This window comes from Varroa destructor, unplaced genomic scaffold (assembly GCF_002443255.2).
Source record: "Varroa destructor unplaced genomic scaffold, Vdes_3.0 BEIS01000007.1, whole genome shotgun sequence".
Taxonomy (NCBI): Eukaryota; Metazoa; Arthropoda; class Arachnida; order Mesostigmata; family Varroidae; genus Varroa; species Varroa destructor.
In genome coordinates this window covers 13,112,849-13,129,486 of record NW_019211460.1, presented here as the reverse complement: position 1 = coordinate 13,129,486, position 16,638 = coordinate 13,112,849, and the positions used below count along the sequence as shown (strand labels likewise).

Here is a 16,638-nt window from a genome sequence, read left to right as displayed (position 1 = left end):
TATGGGTTCCGTATGGTAGTGTAGCTCGTACACGAACGCATATATGCGTCGTAGCAATGGTTCAAAAGTAACGTATCTGCCTGCTGAATATAGGGAAGCGCTTATAGACAGATACATTTTGTTTTATGCTATCTTACACAATATTTAGCAGCAGTACCTAGTGCAACTGAATTCAGCAAAGCTTTTTTTTAAGTGTACATACCCATTTTTTACTGGAACGTTACCACCGACTTACTGCAAGAGAAATTTATAAGTGACCGAGTTGATAACAATTATTATACACACATTGGTTTCACACACACTTTTAACGACTGAATTAACGAAAAGTCTGCATATTCAATATTCATATTCAATGCCCGCAAGTTGCCTTCCTATCGCTACGTATAAAATTCTTACATTTTGCAAAAACTTTTTTTTATATCCACTCGATTGTTATTTACTACTGATCAAGCCGCTCGTCGAAACTGCTCCACTAGCGTGCTGATACAATTTTAACTAGAAATTTTTGACGCCTTCTGTATTATACATTTCGTCGAGGCAACTCGACCGAAACAGCTCAAAACACTTGCTCTGTATATAGAAATGAAGCTATTGCTAAAAGTACAGCCCAAGAATGATTTGTCAACTTTAAAATCAGTATCCGACACTGAGAAGATCCGAAGGCACCTTCAAAGAAAGGCAGCCGGCAAACAAACTAAAAATTGGCCGAAAGGATGAATCACAGTCATAGGACCGTCATTAGCCACTTCATGTCTCTTGGGTTTACAGGGAAACTTCGAGCTTGGGCTCTCTGAATTCAACAGGGAATTACTGCTCAGTGCTGCCTCTCAGTACTTTTCGTATTGACACAATGTCGAAATTTTGCACAGAATTGTCACCGGCGATGAAAGGTGGTTTTTGTACTCCAACATGAATTAGAGATCGGAAAAGCTAACTTCAGGAGAGAAGCCAAGTCGCAGGATATAACCGTACCGTTATTTATAAGATGTTTTGCTTTGCGTCTGTTGGGCCTGCAAGGGCTTGAATCAGTGGAGATTGCTCTCTACGTTTACTTGCTTCAGTTACGTCGAATCAACCAGACTATTCGGAAAAGATTTGATCGACGGGCTCATATAATCCTGTTACGTGATAACGCTTGGCAACATACGGCAAACATCGTGCAAAAGCTGCGCTCCCAGACTTCGAATGAGAGGTTTTGCTGCGCGCTCGATATTGTTCGGACTTCGCACCGTTTGCAGAGCATTCACCTTTGCACTTTTACCTTCGACCCAAGTAAACAACTCAAAGCATTGCTGGAAAACTTCTCCCAAACGAAACCCGCTCTTTTCTCACAAGTTGCCATATATCATTCAGTGCAAAGATGGTAGAAACTCGTAAACAATGACGAGGAATACATAGTATACCGACTTATTACCACACGAGTAAAGAGTGTGTGTTTTTCATTCCACCAACAGGTGTGGGAACTTTTTTCTAACCTACTATTTATATCCCAAGCCGAGTGAATCACTGTGTCAGACACTCCATCCAAACCATACAGATATGAAGAAGCACCGACGCGACATTATAAGGCATCTTCTACACTACGAAGTAAGCTGAAAACACAACCGGACCTCCTGTATCTACAACTTCCTTCTCCTTGTATAGCAAGATATTGTAAAGCGTTGTCAGTTAGCAATAAGCAATATTTATGACGCGAACTCTGAAAGCGCCTAGGGAGCATTATAGCTGCTTTCTCTACATTAAAGCTGTCGCCCTAGCCGATATACTAAAACCTCGAAGACCTAATCAAGAAAGAAAAATAGTATCAACAGTAAACAAGCTAATTAGTGTTCTAACTTCCTTTGAGTCTGCTTGGATCGCTACGTATTATGCGTTATTCCATTTGCCCCTAGATTTCCTTAGTGAATGATATGTCTAGTTCTGATGCCCTCAAGTGCTCGTTTACCGGACTGCTATACTATGTGCCGTAACAAGGACGACTTACCTATGTCCATGTATAGAGCAAAAAATTCTCGACTTGAATATTTTGTAAGTTACTATTCGAAAAAGCTATGTTACTTTAGTACCACTAAAATTCACATACACATTGAATACGATGGCATTAAAGACTGGCCAAGCCCGCGGATGCTGATATAAATATCCGAAATGGGTAGGGATTTCTATCCAGTGCTGAATAGGGCTAAATAGAAATACCTGCTGACCACGATTTACACGCTCACGCTATGCCGTACATTTAGATACACAACAAATGAAATGCTACAGGCGTGGCCCTAGCACCTTACTTACGCTCACTTAATAAAGACGTGACGATGAAGTGTTGTCCGCAGTATTACGCGGATCCATTTCTCTTATTGTGCTATATCCACGGACCGTATAACGCCAGGTCGTGATAAAGCTTCCAGTTTATATCTTTCTCAAAAATCTCATTTCTGCTTATACGCACGGCCGCACTTCATAAGTCATTAACCGGCCCTGGTCAGTCGGGCATGCTGTAGGTAAGGGCAAAAGTATCAAGCAGTGTCAAATTCCGCTTCACTTATAACTTTAGCAGTTTACTCATTTTACGAAAAACACGCCACTCATTTGCGCGAGGTAAAGTTTAACTTCTGTCTTTTCACCTAACATGGAAACTTTTTAAAGTTCTTCAAATATCTGTAGAGAACAATCCACAAACATTCATATTCGAATAGTAGCCTATGAGCGTTAAATATCTATACTAAACAGTCTTCAGTGGTCGTAGTAGCTCTGTAATGATTAGTATTAGAAATTTGTTAATTAAGTGACCCGAACGTAAATGTTTCAGCGAATCTCCAGCGGGCTTCAGTGGATCATTCTTTAAAGAGCAAGACGTAATAGACTCACTTGGCTTAGGGTGCCGCCACCACTCGAGGGGTTCATGTTAATAGCATTTATGGAAATTACAGCGGTTCCCCTTCAGCTTTCCTCATCCGTTCATTCGATCCGTTCACGGAGGGGCTCCAGCTGCTGCGCAGCTATTCCTGCTACTATTAATTCTGCCAACTGCTGTTTCGACTACATATATATACATATATTCTATTAATAAAGTCCCCTGTTTTGTTGCTTTTTGGTGGTAGCAGTGATGGCGCTTATTATTTAGCGGAGCCTAACAAACTCCCCTACCCGCGACCGGTCCGAAGACGATGGGATACGAACGCACTACTCCACTTGGGCGTGAGTAGAGCCAATGAGAGGTTCCTAAGCTCTTGACCACTCCGTCAGCACCAATGGAAGTGTCGGTTGCCACCCACACACCACAGTGGGCCAAAGGCTCACTGCTTCGTCGTCTGTTCGGTGGATGGTTTTAGCACATGGGCCGCTGCTATCCGTCACTGGGTTTCGCGTTGGTCGCGTTCAATTCTCTCAAAGACGAAACTGTTTTTATCAGTTTTATTCCTCGGTCCCACGATGCCCCCCAAAGGGGCACAGGGCACACATTTTGCTCCTAAGCAAAGCATAGAGAGAGACGGCGAAGCGTTTTCCCACTTGGCAGTATTGAGCTAGCAGGTGAACCACTTAAGTGGATAGTTCTGGTGAATATGCATGAATGAAGAAGATTTCACCAGGGGTGGAACTGGGAGATATTTTGCGCTCGTCGATGTAACCCACAGCAGTAATATCAGCGCCTGATTAGTATTTCCCCCGCTGCCAGTAACTCTGTTTCTGTATTGTGTGGACATAATGTGCCTGACATATGGATATATTCATAAGGTATATATTTTCTAAGTATAATATAATACTGGTTTAATCGCAGGCTGGTATTATACGTAAGTCCACAGCCTGAAACTCTCTCTCTTCGTTGGTTTTAGAAACCTCATTATTGCAACCACCGAAGACTTCAACAAATAATTATCTCTTTCACGGCACCTTACAATCAATCTCCATTCTTTATGCCCTAATCACTTCTCCAATCTGAATAACTCAATAAATCAGTCATCTTTTTTTCTTTTGCTTCTTTATCTGTTTATCCCTTTATTAGGCCATTGCACTATCATTAGTGTTGACAAACGATACGATACGTAGTATACTTGCTGTAGCATCGTATGTCAATAAAGTAAGTTCTGAATTCGACTGAGATTGTTGAACTTCAATATGACCAATTCTACTTACCTGCTGAAACCCAGTTTTGCAAATGCTTTAAATTGTTGTTTATTTTGGTTGCAAAATTTTGCACTGCATATATATAATAGCAAGCCATCAGAGGCCTAATTTAAGAGGCCAAAAAAGACGTTCCTTGGAAATGTTTCTATCTAATCTTGTGGAGGGTAGTTTTCTCTCTTTGTTTCGAACTGCGTGATATTCGTACTACTATACTGGTGCTACATAGGCACAAAAGAAAATCGTTATTTCGAGCTGAGCCGCTTGCGTGATAAGGCTACTACGACCTTATGGGCTGGCGTTTCAGGCGTAACCTACCGGAAGAGAAAAGTAACTCAAATATAGTTTAAAGTTTCTTTCTTTTATTTTTGCAAAAATCCACAAGTATATTCCGCATAAGCAGTATTCCGTATGCTATCTCTCTGGCGGTCTTAGACGAAATGCGATCAATAATAGCTATAAGCTTCTAGAAACAGCAAGCTCACGGCCAGGTTATGACAACACGAGTTTCCTTAGTTGTTGTTTTCCAAGGTTGGTCGGGCTTGCAGGTTACGACCCGGACCAGATACCTGGATCAATCTCGACAAGTAACGACTTTTGCGGCCAGCCGTTATGAACTAGGAAAGAGTATACATTGTAATGTAAACAGACGACGATCTTTTATATAGCTACAGGTGCAGAATAAACAGTCGTCAGTGAAACGCAGAGGTGCGATGTTAACGAAGAAAAGAGAGCTCGGTTACGAGATATTACCGTATTATTGTGTGTTGTCTTAGTCGTTAGTGGTTCAGTCCAATTAAGGGCAAATGTTAGATGAGCCTTTTTTCAATTAATAAAAAGCGTATTATTTTCTGTATATATGTAACATGTGATGAGTTAAATAGGCACGTCGTTATCGAGGACCCATGCTGAGCGAATGGGAATTAATTTCCGGTTGGGAAGCAGCAGTGTAACGCCATTGTGCAGCCATATAGTCAAGCCAATGCGCTTTCATTTGAACTCACCCTCCTTAGGTGTGTAGAATATAAACGTTAATTAATGACGAGGGTGATCTGGGCTCATTTAAGGAGGTTAACCGTCATTCAAGCAGTACACGAGACCACTATGTAGAAATCAGAGTTTTTCCACAACAGTTATAATCACTGTTGCATCGCGGAAAACTCTGTTTTTATAGCAAATCAAGCATGCGTTTGATTTATATATCTTTTATATATTCATTGTAATAGTAATTTACTGACTTACGTCCTTTCTGCGCAATGGGAGCCAAACAAATTATCTTACTAAGTGTATATAGTATTATTGTGTACTTAAGACTGGTAAACCAAACTGACTTTTCCGTTTTGTCTATTGCAGATATGCCATCGGCTGCTTCGTTTGAGAGCGGCGGAATATACGGCTCTCCTGAGTTCGAGTAGAACGAGACGCGGGCGGGAGGCCAGGGTGGGGCGTTATGGGGCTCTGGCCACTGCCATTGACGGCTGTGGCTGCCCCGGGGCTTCCGCCTGCCCTGTGGGTTACTGCGCTCTGGTTAACGACGGCCTGCGCTGTTCCCATGGAGCGGCTTGCGTCCTTCTCTCTCCATCACGACTATCGGCCAACTGTAGCAGCTCATAACGGCGAGAGTTCGGGCATACTGGGCATGTTTACCGTACATCAGCAGTCGGTGAACATCTCACATGTGGTTGTCGAACGTCACACCGGCCGAGTTTATGTTGGCGGTGTCAACTGGTTGTACCAGTTGAACGCTAGCTTATTCGTCGAAGCATCGGCTCAAACCGGTCCGGTCCACGACAGTCGATCGTGTTCAGCTGCCGAGACCGAATGCCAGGCCGCAGACGCCCGTCTTACGAATAACTTCAACAAGGTCCTACTCATCGATCATAGCGCGCACAAGCTCATCGCGTGCGGGAGTGTTCGCCAGGGATCATGTCGACGTCATGATCTCGCCGATATCACCCATCAAGAGCCGCTTGTAGAAACTCCGGTGGCGGCGAATGATCAAAACTCGTCGACAGTTGCATTCATTGGGCCATCGAAGTAAGTTGTTCTTCGAGATGATTAAAAAGCCTAGTGAGCCTTGTTATGCTTTGAAAAAAATGTTCAGAGGGGCAGATGCAACAACAACGTGCTGTTTTATCCGCATTTAGGCAGGAATGGTAAGCTAATGGTTGCGTGCAGTTAGTTATTTGGTGCATCGGAAAGAGAAGCACGAGAGAGGGAGCAAATGTTAGCTCAAGAAGTTATCAATCTATCTTTTGGCAGACCGGCTTTGATCCGTATTGATCATCACTTAATGATGTCTTATGCTCAAATCTATATCGTTCTGAAGACCTGATTCGCGCGAAATCTAAGAAAGTTTTACGTCCGGCACCGCCATTTAGCTCCCAACGCGAAACGGATTGTGCCTACGCCAGGATTCGAATCCCGATCACCACGCATCCCTAAGGCTCCGATCGTGGGGAAATTGCCTATCGTACTCGGAGGAGTCCCGAAGTAACTTCTAGAGCAAAATCCTCATTTTCTCGTAGTAAAACGCCCTGCACCTTGCCTTATCTTGTATCTCTAATTGTGTGTGCTATAAATTATCGTACGCATAGCTTAAAATATGCATTATATATGCAGATCTTGAAGTAGTTCAGGTTCAGGTTTGCTCAGTGCTGACGTTCAGCGTATTGCGCTTTGATCAATAAGTTCTATTAATTACGCATCCATATGGAAGTGGACACAGCACGGAAGCTTACCGTCGTATGCTATAACGCATTGCGCTATTCGTTGCATGGCGGTCAGATTTAATGAACCAACGCTCAGCGATAAGCCCGTCTAGCAATATTCCGCCGATTTTCAGAGACCTTATAAAGCAGCCTTATTTACTAATTACAGTAATAGTAGTGCGCCTAGTACTAGATATTTTACCACGGGCCTAGGCGATGCGCCTGTCTTCATTTAGCGTTCATCTGAGACTACTAGTTTATAGATGCGATCCATTTGTTAGTCCAAGCCCCAACTTAATTAGCAAACAAAAAAGGCTGCCGTTTGAGTAGAAAATCTTTATGTGCCTCACGCCAGTTGCGACTACGTTTTGACGTTTCTCTTTTTAAAAAATAGTGCTATATAGAATACTGCTCTTCAAAAGCGCTGCCCAGGAAACTTCTTCCAACAGTCTGTTTTTTCGCTCATTAGACGGTCTGTCCTTTAGATCCGTGATTAACATTCTGTAGACTAGCTGCCATATAATTTTAGAATAGCTTAGAATAAGCTATTAGCAGAGCTGGTTTCTGTGTTCTAATTACACAGGTGGCAGCCATGATGCCATATCTATGTTATGCAGATCTATTGCTAGTTAGCGCTCGGAAACACGCTAGTAAGGCACATAAACGAGTTATCTCTATCGTTTGAGACGGACAAATTTAGTCGTTAAAAAACAGATCGTCTCAAAGCAGCTGTAGAAAACATGACCCGTAAATTTCCAATATTTTCGTCGCCTGTATAAATCAACGGGTAGATATGCTAGGCCGAAATTTGCACCTTGCACAGCTATCGGACCCCTTTATGTGTGGCTGCATGATGAACGCCTGGAGTTAAGCAAAAAAATATAATGGATAGGTTTCAGGAAGCGCCCAATGGCAACATGGGAAGGTACCATAATAAAGGGCCTTTTTATTCAATCAAACGGACGTAGCGACAGCAACCGTTTAGTTGAAGCCAAGACTTTTTACACCCTCACCCAACTCTGGTGCAAAGGAAAAAGTATGAATCTACAATTATTCGCATTTATATAGGCCTGTATTTTTGTTAGTCTAAAACAATCAATAATGCAATTTATAGTGGCTACATTTTGTTTTGCCCTCCAGTAAACTGACCCCGCATCCATTCATTATGACGTATTGTTTCAGATATGATCCAAACGGATTACCAGTGGATGTTCTGTACGTGGCGGCAACGAATACGAAAAGTGGCCCGTATCGGGATATGGTGCCAGCTATTGCATCCCGAACACTCCGATCGGAACAGGGCCGTGTAGGCGGAGCCATTGATGGAGTGTCCGACCTAGATGGCCTGTTCACGGTTGTCGAGAGTTCATTTTCCGAAACCGCTCGCGTCGATATCTCGTCAAATCTACGCGATGCATTCCTTGTGCATTACGTGTTCGGCTTCCACCACCGCGATTTCGCCCATTTCGCACTGATACAACGGCGAAGCTACCTCGTCGCACATCATGAATGGGGTTATGAATCCAGGTAAAAATTAAAAAAGAAAGAAAAGAGACTTAACCGTGGGGCTCATACCTATAGCACGTCTGGATCACTGAAATAGTACTTGGCAAATATGTATTTGACTGCAACAAGCTGTGTTTGAATAATTCAATAAAAGTAAGACAAAGAATTGTTGACCTTTATCTCGTAACTGATCGGCTAGTAGCGCGGCCGAATCTTGTTTAAAAGAAATTCTAAAGTTCGATCCTATGGTAAGGCTCTGAACGTCACAACAAAAGCATCCGCCATAGCCACTAACCAATTTCGAGAACTGACAAAACGATCGATCAGCGATTGCGTTAGTAAACCTATACTTGATGCCAGCAGTAACGACGAGTTCGAAGTCGTTCCATGACTTCATTCCGAAGCCATGGAAACAAAGCAAAACATTCATGTGAGAGAGCCCTAGCTTTATGTCGGCTTTGTTGTAGTGCAGGCACTCTAATTGTTGATGATTATCGATTATAAATAATTAAACAAGGGTAGACCGCTAAGGGTTTCAGTTGTTCCTAGTTATTTCTAGAAGGTTCAGAGAGGAGTTTAAGAGGACCCAGCGCAAGCAGAGATAGCGATTTTATTCGAGTCATTCGGGCTCAAGATGAATGTTAACAGCACAACGATAATGTATAGATACGAGTGTGAATGCTGGGGTCGATCATAAGAACCCATTTAGATATATGTATGTCGCAAAGTTTCTGACGACTATCCTTTTTCAATATAGGCTCGCAATTGGGCTTATATGTTTCATCGGTATTGCACACTCTCGAACGCCAAATACTAATCTCTATTGAGAAATCTTTACACTGTGAAGTGAGTATTCCCCTGGTTCCTTATGCACGACTCTAGCGACAGAGGAATAGCCAACACGAATATCGGCTAGGTACCATTCATATGAAATACATATACATTTAGGTTTTATTTACCTGGCGTTTATACGTCGAACTTCGTCGTTTTCGTAACTAGTAACGTTCTTAATGTTCTTATGCATAGCAATAAACATCAGAATTTTTTTTTAACCGTCAGTTAAAGTTAAGTAAACTTCGCCATTATTTGAACTTTTGGGGGGAACGGCATAGGGATGAAAGACGTTTCTGGCTGTCATCTAGTAATAAATTCAAGGAAAAATAAATTCAAATTAAAAACAATTCTTCAGAAGAATCAACCGAATCAGCTCAGGTGGCCGTTAGAGCCACTAAAGTAATAAGAGGGGAAAAAAACGGTGCCTCTCCTTAATGGATTTCCACATTCTGCAAGAGGTTTATATATCATCTAGCCGCATATATTATAGTGGAAACAGATATTATATTTGACATTTTAAGGAACGCAGCTCGACTTTAACTAATCATTGGGCCATCGTGGCACGCTAATGTGACTCTCCTTTTATTCGGTTACCAACCCTGGGGGGCTTCTCTGTCCTTCTAGTTTCTCTCGCGTTGCTAATGGTTAAAGCCACTCATGTCTTCATTTGACAATGAATGGCCCCCGAATCCATGTATATAATATGATGGACAAACTGGACCGATGTAAATGCATTTTGCCCCCTGCGACCACCCTGTCTTCGGTATGAGCCGAATGACCATCATCTGGCCGGCTAAATTTAACTGTTTGACGACGTTCTTCCCCGTCGCTCTTGTCGATAATAACGTACGCATGACACCGATGTAGTGCTAACGTGCCTTTACGTGCCACTTTTAATGCTGCAATGCTGAGGCTGAGTTAACTAAGATCCTGATTAGATGCAGGGATCATATTGAACGAAACTGGTATGCATACAAATCAATAGCGTTATTCAATGCCGGAAATAACGTCAATCTAGGTGGTTAGGTATCCAAAAAGTGGCTAATTCTTGCAGGGCCTTGCATAGACTGATGATGATCGGTGGAGTCACATAGGATCGGATAGGTTTAATTGTGGCGTAACGGAAAAATATCTTAAACCTGAATAGGCTTAGTCGAACCCTTATGAGCTTTCCGGGATTTCATCCGATACTATTGTAGCACACTATTGTAAATATTCTAATTTTTTAATTCCATATCAATGTACTCATTCGTCAAAGTATGACACCATTGAATTCGTTGATAATAACCGTATCCAGTCAACAAGCTGATGGGTGTATTCTTGCTAAGTAGTAGTAGCAGTATTAAACTGAATGGGAGCGATATTTTGATTGTAATATCTTCTTTGCCGGTTTTGATGCATCCTTCCCCCTCATCATAAGAAGCTCTGTCTGTTTTTGCCTGCAGATTGGCTCGAGTTTGCGTTTCTGACCCAGCATACAACACCTATGTTGAAGTTAGCCTACAATGCGTTACCCCTGAGGGTACCAATTATAACCTGCTTACGGATGCTACGCTTGTCGATGCCGGTGTTACGTTACTCAGCGAGTACAAGCTTTCAACACATAGGGATTCCACGTTGTTTATCGGCGCGTTCGTTCAGTCTGAAGGGCCTCATTTCAAGGTAATAAGCAGTAGCATATTGTTTGCCTTTAAGAGATCTCCACAAGTTGACTTTGGCTTCCCCAAAAGGAAATTTAAGGGTTTCTTTTTTAGAGGCTTTTTTTTTTCTACTAGAAGCTTCGAAGCAGAGCATTGCATAAGTTATCTCAAGCCGTACTGCTAGTTACGTTAAACGGCCCGTGGAAAACACAACTGCTGAAGTCATCGATAACACAGTAGCTCTGTTTTCTTAATTGAATCGTAGGTGTGACAGTAATCCTGTTGTTATTTCAGGAGTCCCGTCGTTCAGCCGTATGCATCTTTCCTATGGTCGAGATCGAGCGTCGATTCCAACAGAATATTCACAGATGTTACAATGGATCGACACTCACAAGAAATATGCATTATATTGCGGGCAGTGTCAATGAGTGTCCAGAGCTGGGTGGCTCAGGAAATGTTGTAAACTTTTGCAAAGAGACTGTCAAACTTAACGGATCCATTCCAATTGTTGCCCGACCTGTTGCAACTTTCAGTGGTAAATATATTCACTATATCCGTTCCCACAAGTTGTTAGGTGACCAGTAGATCGATTCCGAAGAACGGCGTCTCTAACGTCCTGACATAATTACGGATTATTAAAATTCACATTTCGCTCTTTTAGGTTCGCTGATTAAGGAGATTCAACGGGTTTAGTAAGAAGAAACCTGTTACACAGGTATCTGTGATGTTCGAACGGATTTTTTACTATCGCAAGCACTACATAAACAATCGTATCCTCTATTTTCCTTCTACTTCAGATGAAACATTGACAGGCGTTGGGGCATCGTTAGTGGAAAAGCAGAACGTGATATTCGTAGGTACAGCGTCTGGCCGCCTACATGCCCTCCTTGTGGAGGAAAAACATTACTCGCGAACGTTCCATTCTGTTCTCCTCGAGCGAGGTGTTCGTATTCTGCCACAGATCTTTGTACATGACACGGCCACCACTGAGAAATATCTCATTGTTGCATCGTTATATAAGGTAGGACTCCTAACGAAAGCGGACCATAAACTGTCAAGAACAGACTAAATAGTCACGGAGAAGTGACTATTTTTGGATAGGATTGAGGTTTAGGAAAAAATCTCAATGAAATACTAGGTATATTTTCTGGAACGTGTTAGAAAATCATATTATTTGCATTTTGGCCATATTTACTTTCAGGTGTTCAAGCTAGCCCTTTCCGACTGTGCCAAGCATACAACGTGTGGAGACTGCATGGAAGCCAAGAACCCATATTGTGGGTGGTGCGCGCTAGAAAATAAGTAAGTTTATAAAACTTACTTGTTACTCTATAGAGAGCACGAAGCAATACTTTATTTGAGGCACGTCAATTTCACCACACTTCTCATCTACTAAAGTAGAACTTCTGTACTGTAATGCACATTTTTGCTACCAATAATCATCTTAATCATACCCGATACAGCCTCTATGTTTCGAGCTTTACGTCCGGTATTCCCGTTAGGCGTTCCATCAGACGGCTGGTTCCCAGCATCAAATGAACCATCTGTCTATGTGCGGGCTTGAATCTTGACCACAACTTGTCCCTAAGATTAGCTTCTAGCTTCTTCAACCTTCCAATCTAACGATATAGTATCAAATTTTTGTTCTAGAAACTATTAACACACCAGTCATCACGAAGGTACTCAACATAAACGTATATGAGTCGTAAATAGATCAATAGAGCCCTAGGCATTATAACTTACATGTTGCATTTGTAAACGATGGATCTCATTTATAGGTGTAATTCACGTTGGGAATGCGGTGCTATAACTGGAACCTCTCAATGGCTAAGTTCAGGAACAGATCGGTGTCCTTACTTTGAGGCCATTATACCCCCACACATCCCCATACAACAGAATCAAGTTACGGTGCGTATATACAGTTGATTTTTGGTTATCTTTTTAAGCAATTTTGTAAGGATTAATGTAAGTGAATGGCCAAAACAGGCTCGTCGAGACCCCGCCGTCGGTGAAATCAATCTATCTTGTCTACATGCTTGAGCGATTCCAACTAATTCATGTTGGTTGAGGAATCGCGGAGTTTTCTTACTTTGGCCTAATCGAAATGCTGCTTTGTTCTTAGCAAGACAACGATAACACTTTATTTGCGAATTTAAACACGCTTAGTTTGTGTCTGTGCATCAAATATTGGAGCCAATGGGGTAAACTCAATAGGATTCATACCAGCTGGGGTAAACTTTAAAATGAAAGCGAAAGCGAAAGCTGCAGACGCTAGTGATCCAGTTTGCAGCGGAAGGTGTTAAAATAATGCTACTTTATGTCTAATGCCTTGCCGTCGTAAATCATAAATGGTTTATCTCGAAAAGGCTTCAGAAGCAATGGTGACTATAAAAAAAATGTAGCACGATTTTATCTGATTCTGTCTTTTGTTCGACTCTAACGTTCCGGACGTTCTTTAGTCTTCATGTGTGATACGCTAAACTTGTTGTTGATCGTTGATACGATTTTCCAGTTAGAGCTGTTGGTGAGCGCTCTACCGCCGTTACCTTTCAAGACCCATTACGTATGCGTTTTCGGAGGGAGATCGAAGGTTCAAGCGCACACTACACACAGCGGACTTGCGTGCACCATTCCGGAGCCACCTTTAAGACCTCAAATACCAGCAGGAAAAGGTGCAAAACTTAAATGTATTATTCTAAAGTTTTCATTGTTTTTGTGGGGCTCGTCCACACACCTGTGACACGATAGATTCATTTATAAAAAATATTGAATATATACATATATATATATATATATAGAGAGAACTTTTTTATGTAGGATGCGTCGTTGGCAGGACGTGAAGCAGCTACCCTTATCCGCCAGAGCCTTGGCCTTATATATACATAACAACTCAATTGGATAGCTGAGCAATAAACAATGCAACAAAACACACGGCATAGCTGTTATCCGTGTAAACGGCGATATACTTAAGAGCCGATATCCTTAAGAAAAATAAAGCAAAGAAGTTATTGTAGAAGAAAATAACGCAGTATTTTTTATCTACACGGATTATAGAAGGTATGCAATAATTATATAACCTCTAAATATCCGTTATATAATTTTTGAAATACCGCTTGTATAGCTTAAATGAGTGTTAGTAAGGCTTAGGACAGTTCGATTACTTGTCAATATCGTTCTTAATAATTCTGGCAATATTTCGCCAATATATCGCTAACCTGTAAAAATTTTTCATGGACAGAAAATATTGTCTTGCAGAGAGTTTTTCTCACACCATCTTTTAGCATAATCTTATTATAGCATTATCCCTATTATTTTTCGTTTTGGATGCTCATCGACCAAATTGAGATAATTTATCCTTAATGGAAATAGCTTAAAATAGGTAAGAGCTCAATCTATCCTTGTTGATTCAGTGTTCTGCGGCGGAATTGTCATAGTTCGCAGCTACTTATAGAAAATGTTGTCTGCTTTTAGATCATGTAATGCTGACCGTGTCGGTACGAACGCTTGAAAGTGAAGCAGATTTAGTTTCTAGAAACCTTACATTATTCCACTGCCATACGCATCGCACGTAAGTCTTCGCAGGAACTATTATTAATTAATATTATTTTTACTAAATGACTTGGATAAAGAACCATTCGAAGAGGGAATTTGATGAAATTGGGACAGATGCATCCAACAGATGGAGCTCCGCAAACTCTTATAAAATAATGTAAAATATCGTGTTGTGCAGCTAGGAACAGTCAGCTAACTTTGTTTTTTCTCCGTTTAGTTGTAAGAGTTGTGTGATGTCTCAATGGTCCTGCAGTTGGTGCTTGGTTGAAAACAGCTGCACGTCGAACACGTCGACGTGCTCACAGAGAAAAATTATCGGCGAAGCCGTAAGTTACTACACTAAACAGTGTCGACAACAACGATACCGTGTGTTTACTTAATAAATACTAAAATACTCGTCTACTGTAAGTGTTCGATCTTACAATGTTTTCTATTTTGTTATGTGTTTCAGAGCTCTGAGGTATCACTCATCAAGGGCCGGCAGCACTGCCCCTCTTTCCACTTAGAGGACAGACTATTGATTCCCCACGAAGCTAAACAAGAACTCGCCATCCAGGTTAAGAACCTTCTTGCACCTGTAACGGTGAGGAGATTAAAGTCGTCAAGAGATGGTTACTGAACGTTAAACAAATTATATCAGCACATAATTATGGTGGTCAATATTATCCTCTTAGTGTTACCTTGATATTCTTCGTGCAGATCTCAATCACTACCGACCCGATAGTTAGATCTGGGTAGTTCTAATATGATATCGGCTGATACAGATTAACAAGCATTAGAAAGAACAGATTGGCCTATTTTGTTTTTGTGAATAAGCCTAACTTTATTTGCGGCTTCCGCCTTTAACGAAAAGGTGTTCAGCCCTCGGAGATGAATAAAAATGTGGATAAATCCTTCAGTACGTCAAAAATCAAATGAAGCTGATCTATTAATACGAAATTTGAAATAGAGAATTGTCCGATTAAATGAAACCGATTTCTAGGAGAGTTTCCAATGCGTCATTGAGTTGGAGAACAGACGTTTGCAAGTGTTAGCACGCAAACGGGGCGACTTTATCGTTTGTTCGGAAAGCAGTCTCTCATATGAAGCTGATGAACCCGAAGTAGAAGCGCAGCTCACCGTCCTTTGGAACGGTGACATATTCGTCGACCAGACAAATCGTAAGTAAACCAACCACCCAATTTTTTTAGTTGGTTTTAATCTGGTAAATAATTCTACATGTAGAAGATACTAAATAAATACCTTGTCGTTTTGTCCTTTTAGTAACTGTATACAAGTGCGGCTTATTGGGTTCCCATAGTCGCCGTGCGGATTGTTCCTTATGCCTTACTCGCGATGCGCGATATCAATGCTCGTGGTGTGGGAGTCAATGCATGTTTGGACCATCCTGCTCGCAGCCGGTGACCACTTCATGTCCGCCACCACGTATCGATTGGGTCTGTCAAAAGCTGCACTCGAAATTCATTAGTGAAGTATACGAAAACACATGACATATTATGTTTTCAACAATAAATGTTATTTTGAATAAAACTTTGTCCCGCTTAAATTCATTACCAGATCCATCCGTTGTCCGGCCCCGTCGAAGGTGGGACGCTAGTGACGATTGAGGGCTCCAACCTTGGCACATCACAAGCCGAAGTCGAGGATAAGATCCGTATTGGTCAGTTACCGTGCGTACCTCGTGAATATAGTGTCAGCGTTCGAGTTGTGTGTGAAACGCAACCAAATCCGCATGGCCCACAAGAGGCGTTCATCTACGTTGGCAATAGTCAAGGTCTCAGGAAAGCACAGGAAAAGTTCCATTATAAGGTAGGACTTCTCATATAACATTTTGTCCGAAGCGATCGCTACATTGAAATTTACGTTTTTTCAGCACGTCGTCCCTCAAAGTGTGAGCACACGTTTCTTTATCACTACACTTCAGCGTAGCGAAGCATGATATCCATATTTCGTTCTAGCTTCTTATCTAGATCGTTTATTTTTTTCTGCCTTCAGCTAAACACCTAAGTAAGCTTCGTTAGCACGTCTTCTATTTCTGGCCGGAAACTTAGTGCAAAACTTTTACCCTCTAAACTGTCTACGCAGACGAGATAAATATCTTAACTTTATACATAAAAAATTGGGTACAAATTCTCAATATTTCTCTCAATGTATTGTGCTCTCCTATTGGCTACTTATCTATTCCAGAATAAAAACCTTAGTTTTGTGATTATTTGGATGGAAAAAGACAACGGACCTTGACCTATTTACTCAATTTATTTATGAAAAGAGACTAATGC

General features: G+C 41.5%; 1 protein-coding gene across 1 annotated transcript in view; it reads left to right on the top strand.

The window, feature by feature from the left end:
• Positions 1–16,638, top strand: part of LOC111254118 (plexin-B-like) — a 33,954-nt gene that overhangs the window by 8,777 nt on the left and 8,539 nt on the right. Inside the window, exons 3-16 of the mRNA XM_022814644.2 lie at positions 5,470–6,153; positions 8,010–8,354; positions 10,613–10,829; positions 11,102–11,342; positions 11,605–11,828; positions 12,009–12,109; positions 12,586–12,715; positions 13,320–13,479; positions 14,279–14,375; positions 14,577–14,685; positions 14,811–14,942; positions 15,342–15,519; positions 15,623–15,795; positions 15,917–16,168. Coding sequence (XP_022670379.1) covers positions 5,567–6,153; positions 8,010–8,354; positions 10,613–10,829; positions 11,102–11,342; positions 11,605–11,828; positions 12,009–12,109; positions 12,586–12,715; positions 13,320–13,479; positions 14,279–14,375; positions 14,577–14,685; positions 14,811–14,942; positions 15,342–15,519; positions 15,623–15,795; positions 15,917–16,168 — 2,946 coding nt within the window. The 5' untranslated portion in view covers positions 5,470–5,566. The remainder of the gene's footprint in view (positions 1–5,469; positions 6,154–8,009; positions 8,355–10,612; positions 10,830–11,101; positions 11,343–11,604; positions 11,829–12,008; positions 12,110–12,585; positions 12,716–13,319; positions 13,480–14,278; positions 14,376–14,576; positions 14,686–14,810; positions 14,943–15,341; positions 15,520–15,622; positions 15,796–15,916; positions 16,169–16,638) is intronic.